Raw genomic sequence first — 4,594 nt, 5'->3', positions numbered from 1 at the left:
TTCGAGGTTGGATAAGGGCAAAGGACACGCTTAGAGAGTTGCTAATTATCATTTTATTTTTAGTCTTTTGTTTAGCAGCGTTGTGTCGATCTTTTGTAACTTAACCTGGTATGAGGTAGGTTAGAACTTAAGTTAATTTTTGGTTGATTCAAAGASTTCCGCTGTAAACGGTTTTATTTTAGCCGTCTTTTGGAGTATTTATTTAGGAATTTGTTTCAGATTATGTAACATTCAAAAAAAAAATGAGGGTGTTACAAGTTGGTATCAGAGCTTTAGTTTAAGGTAATTAGGTTATGATTTACTTTGCCTAAGCTTAAACTGAGAGGATTGTTAGAAGCACGTGTTTATTGTGTATTAGTATTGCTTATCATGCGATTAAGTTTGATCCTACGTTACTACTTGACATAGTGTTCCTTTTATGACTTGTAGGAGACATGGTTCACACCATTTACACTAGGTCTATCAGACGCGGACGTGGACGCAGATACAGAACACGTAGGACACTTTACGGGCTAGGACCGAATAGAGGATCTATTGACAATCACTGCTCTAGTGCCAGACATGTTTCCGGCACCCGGTCCAGAAGCGATAGTCTGGCCCACACTAGTGAAGTGTCATCACGAGAGACCATCAGGCGAAGGACCACACCCGAGCCTTCGAAGGACTACACGCCCCGCACCCCTACACGTGAGGACATGATGGAGACTATAGAGACCTTGTGGCGCGAGAACACAAAGCTAAGAGAGAGGTTGACCCGAACTTTTGATGGGAATACTAGACTGAATGAATGGCTGAACAATCTTCAGCAGGCACATGTCGAACAAAGAGGAGCCCTAAACGAGCTAATTGTAGAGAATGCAAATTTTTTGGAACAACGTCATGCACTGATTTAGGATAAAGTTGTACTTGAGCAGGAGCGAAGAATTGTTGCTCACCCCGTAGGCGTTAGATTTAGAGACAGAGTTCACTTCTATAAGAAAATGACCATAGACTATGCTGGTGTAGTGAGGGGCTATTTCTCCGACTGGGTCCAATGCATCAAAAATGGCCCAAAGGCTAGTGTGTTGTGGCATTCCACGCCATCCACATCTTTTGAGGAGTGGTTGAGGGACCCTTATCTCCCTTATTACCCCGCAGATCAGTTTTAGACATAGAATCCTTTTGAAAGAGGGGAGAGAGAAAGATCTTTTGGGTATGTGATTTAATTGTGCGTGTCTAGATAGTTGATCGAATTTTCATCTAATCCAGTGCTTCAATGGATTTTTTTGAGCATTCACATGATTTAGAGATGTGTTTAGAATTATGAAGTATCCTATCTTTTGTAAGTAAATGGGATTATGTAATGTCTCTCTCTCCATGATTGTTTATTGACACGAAATATATATAGCTTACTGAGCATTATGCAATTTTCGACGTGAATTCCTTATTATGTATTTCGCTTATATATAGTGATTATATTATATATATATATAAAAGAAAATGTAATGTGTTATGTTTGACTTTAGAACCATGTTAAAACAATAATACCCTATTATGTCAGTATGGTTTCTCGTGGATCAACAGGGAACGCTCTCAATGGGGGAGGTACTAATGGCATAGCCCCACCAACAGTTCGAGGTTGGACACGGGCCCAAAGTAGCGGTCGAGGAAGTGTTCGAACCGCTAGTTCTAGTACGACTCCATCCGCACAAGCTAATTTAGTTATCGGTAGGAGTCAAGGAGGCCAGGGAGGAGAAAATCCCCTCACAAAGGAAATGATAGCTGAGCAAATGGCACAAGTCCTCCGGGATAATTGCCAAATATGATTAAAGCAATGTTGGGTGACAGATTTAAAGACAACGAATATGGAGAGGAGGAAAGTGTTCGACATGAGAACACTCAAGCCACTTAAAAGGTGGAAGTATCTTTTAAAGAGAAGGTGGAGTCGCCCACCAACGAGAGAACTGAATTGACACTAAAGGAGAAAGGATTTAGTTTTAAAACATTCAAAGGCACCGGGCCGAAAGAATTTAAGGGAATAGAGGGCCTAGTTGGCCTGATGAACTGGGTAACCAAGATGCAGAGTAGCTTCAAAATTTGTAGATGCGCAGAAGATCAAAAAGTGACCTATGCTSCTACAACCTTTGTGGACTATGCATTGCATTGGTGGGAGTCTGAGTGTGCAATCAAAGGTGATGAGGATATTGCTGCCATGACTTGGGAGCAAATGAAAAAGATGATGATGGATAAGTGCTGCACACAATCGGAGGTGAACAAGCTAGAATCGGAATTTTTTAGATTAAAGCAAGGTTCGTTGTCGGTTCAAGAATATGTTAACGATTTTCTTGAGAAAGCGAGGTTCGCCAGTTACCAGGTGGCTACCGAGGAGAGAAAGATATGTCGCTTCAAAGATGGCTTAAGAATCGAAATCAAACGGTATGTGGACATGACTAAACCGACCATATTTGTACAAGCAGTGGAGATGGCGAAGGTGGCAGAGGAGAACAACGCTAGGGAGAATTGTGATAGAAGAGATGCAAAGAGTAGATGGGAAGGATCGAACAAGTTCAACAAGAAACCAAAATGGACTCCGACTATGGCAAAAACACGAAGTGAGGGATTCACTATTCCTCCATGTAACAAATGCAACAAGAGACATAGGGGAGAATGTAGAGCGAGGAGCATGACATGCTACAAATGTGACAAACCTGGGCATACCACGCAAGAGTGCCCAGAAGGAAAAACTTGTTATGAATGTGGGGCTACGAGACATTTACGACCTGATTGTCCAAAACATCGAAATGGTGCGACACCCCATGTAAAGACAGTGAATAACGGATTTGGGAAGAGATCAGAAAATAGGAAAGAGCTACCTAAGGGACACGACCGAACTTACAACATGACTTTGGAGGAGGCCAAGGAAACACCCGACGTTGTATCTGGTATGTTCCCTATCAACAATGTGTATGCACATGTATTATTTGATTCAGGTGCAAATGGTAGTTTTGTGTCTACTACCTTCTGCCACTATCTGAATAGGAGTGCCTGTAGGCTAGACAAAACCTACACTGTAGAAACAGCCGACAGTAGTCAGTGTAAAGTAGACGAAGTATTTGATGAATGCACAAATGTTATAGATGGTAAGGATTTCCCTGTTAGGCTTATGCCAATGTGCTTAGGGGGTTTTGACGTGGTCTTGGGGATGAATTGGCTGTCCAACAATCATGCGCAAATAGTATGCAATAAAAATATGATCAAGATTCAAACTCCGGAAGGAGAAACATTTCATGTTTACGGTGATCGAAAGAAGTGTTGCGTATGGTTAATCAATGCAGTTAAGGCGAATAGGTGTCTGCGGAAGGGATGTGTGGCTTACTTGGCATCCACCATCGACGCCAAGCTCGAAAAGAAGGCAATACATGATGTTCCAGTGGTGAGGGATTACCCAGAAGTATTTTCGGATGAATTACCGGGAATACCACCAGAACGTCAGGTAGAGTTCCGAATCGATTTGGTACCAGGTGAGGCACCAATCGCAAGGGCGCCTTATCGTTTAGCCCCAACAGAAATGCAAGAGTTGATGAAGCAATTACAAGAACTCTTAGATAAAGGGTTTATCAGGCCAAGCTCGTCGCCATGGGGAGCACCGATTTTATTCGTTAAAAAGAAAGACGGCACAATGAGGATGTGGATCAATTATCGGGAGTTGAACAAAATCACGATATAGAACAGATATCCACTACCAAGGATCGATGACCTCTTCGATCAATTGCAAGGAGCCAGCTATTTCTCGAAAATCGATTTAAGATCAGGTTACCATCAGTTGAAGTTTCAAGAAGAGGATGTGTCGAAGACCGCTTTTAGGACTCGTTACGGACATTACGAATTTGTAGTAATGYCGTTTGGGTTAACAAACGCACCTGCGGCATTCATGGACTTAATGAATCGAGTTTGTGGACCGTATTTGGACCAATTTGTCATAGTCTTTATAGATGACTTTTGGATCTATTCGAAAAGTAAAAAGGAGCTTGAACAACACTTAAGGATGATTCTTGAATTACTAGCAAGAGAGCAATTCTACGCCAAGTTCTTAAAATGTGAGTTTTGGTTACATGAGGTACAATTCCTTGGTCACGTAGTCAACACGGAAGGGATCAAGGTGGATCCGGCTAAGATTGATGCAGTTATGAACTGGGAATCACCAAAGTCAGTATCGTAAATCCGAAGTTTTCTAGGCCTTGCCGGGTATTACCGAAGATTCATCCAAGATTTCTCCAAGATAGCAACGCCTTTGACAACACTGACAAAGAAGTAAGTTAAGTTTGATTGGGGAACGAAACAAGAAGAAGCATTTCAGACACTTAAGGAGAGACTAAGCACTGCACCGGTTTTATCACTACCGAAAGGAATAGAAGATTTTGTCGTTTATAGCGATGCATCAAAAATGGGTTTGGGTTGTGTACTAATGCAGCGAGGCAAGGTCATTGCATATGCGTCACGTCAATTGAAAAAACACGAGAAGAGATACCCAACTCACGACATGGAATTAGCAGCTGTAGTCTTTGCGCTAAAAATCTGGAGAGCAAATATTTGTACAGTACGAAGTGCATGGTCT

The 4,594-nt window shown here is 41.9% G+C and overlaps 1 protein-coding gene across 1 annotated transcript; it reads left to right on the top strand.

Annotated features, from left to right (window-relative positions):
* The first annotated feature begins 2,056 nt into the window (after nt 1-2,056).
* Nucleotides 2,057-3,706, top strand: LOC112506035. Its single transcript, XM_025110063.1, has one exon. It carries the CDS (start codon nt 2,057-2,059, stop codon nt 3,704-3,706), a length of 1,650 nt encoding a protein of 549 aa, XP_024965831.1.
* Nucleotides 3,707-4,594: the final 888 nt, after the last annotated feature.

The sequence above is a fragment of the Cynara cardunculus genome (genome assembly GCF_001531365.2).
Source record: "Cynara cardunculus var. scolymus isolate 2C chromosome LG 2, CcrdV1, whole genome shotgun sequence".
Classification (NCBI taxonomy): domain Eukaryota; kingdom Viridiplantae; phylum Streptophyta; class Magnoliopsida; order Asterales; family Asteraceae; genus Cynara; species Cynara cardunculus.
This window is presented reverse-complemented; position numbering and strand designations above follow the sequence as displayed.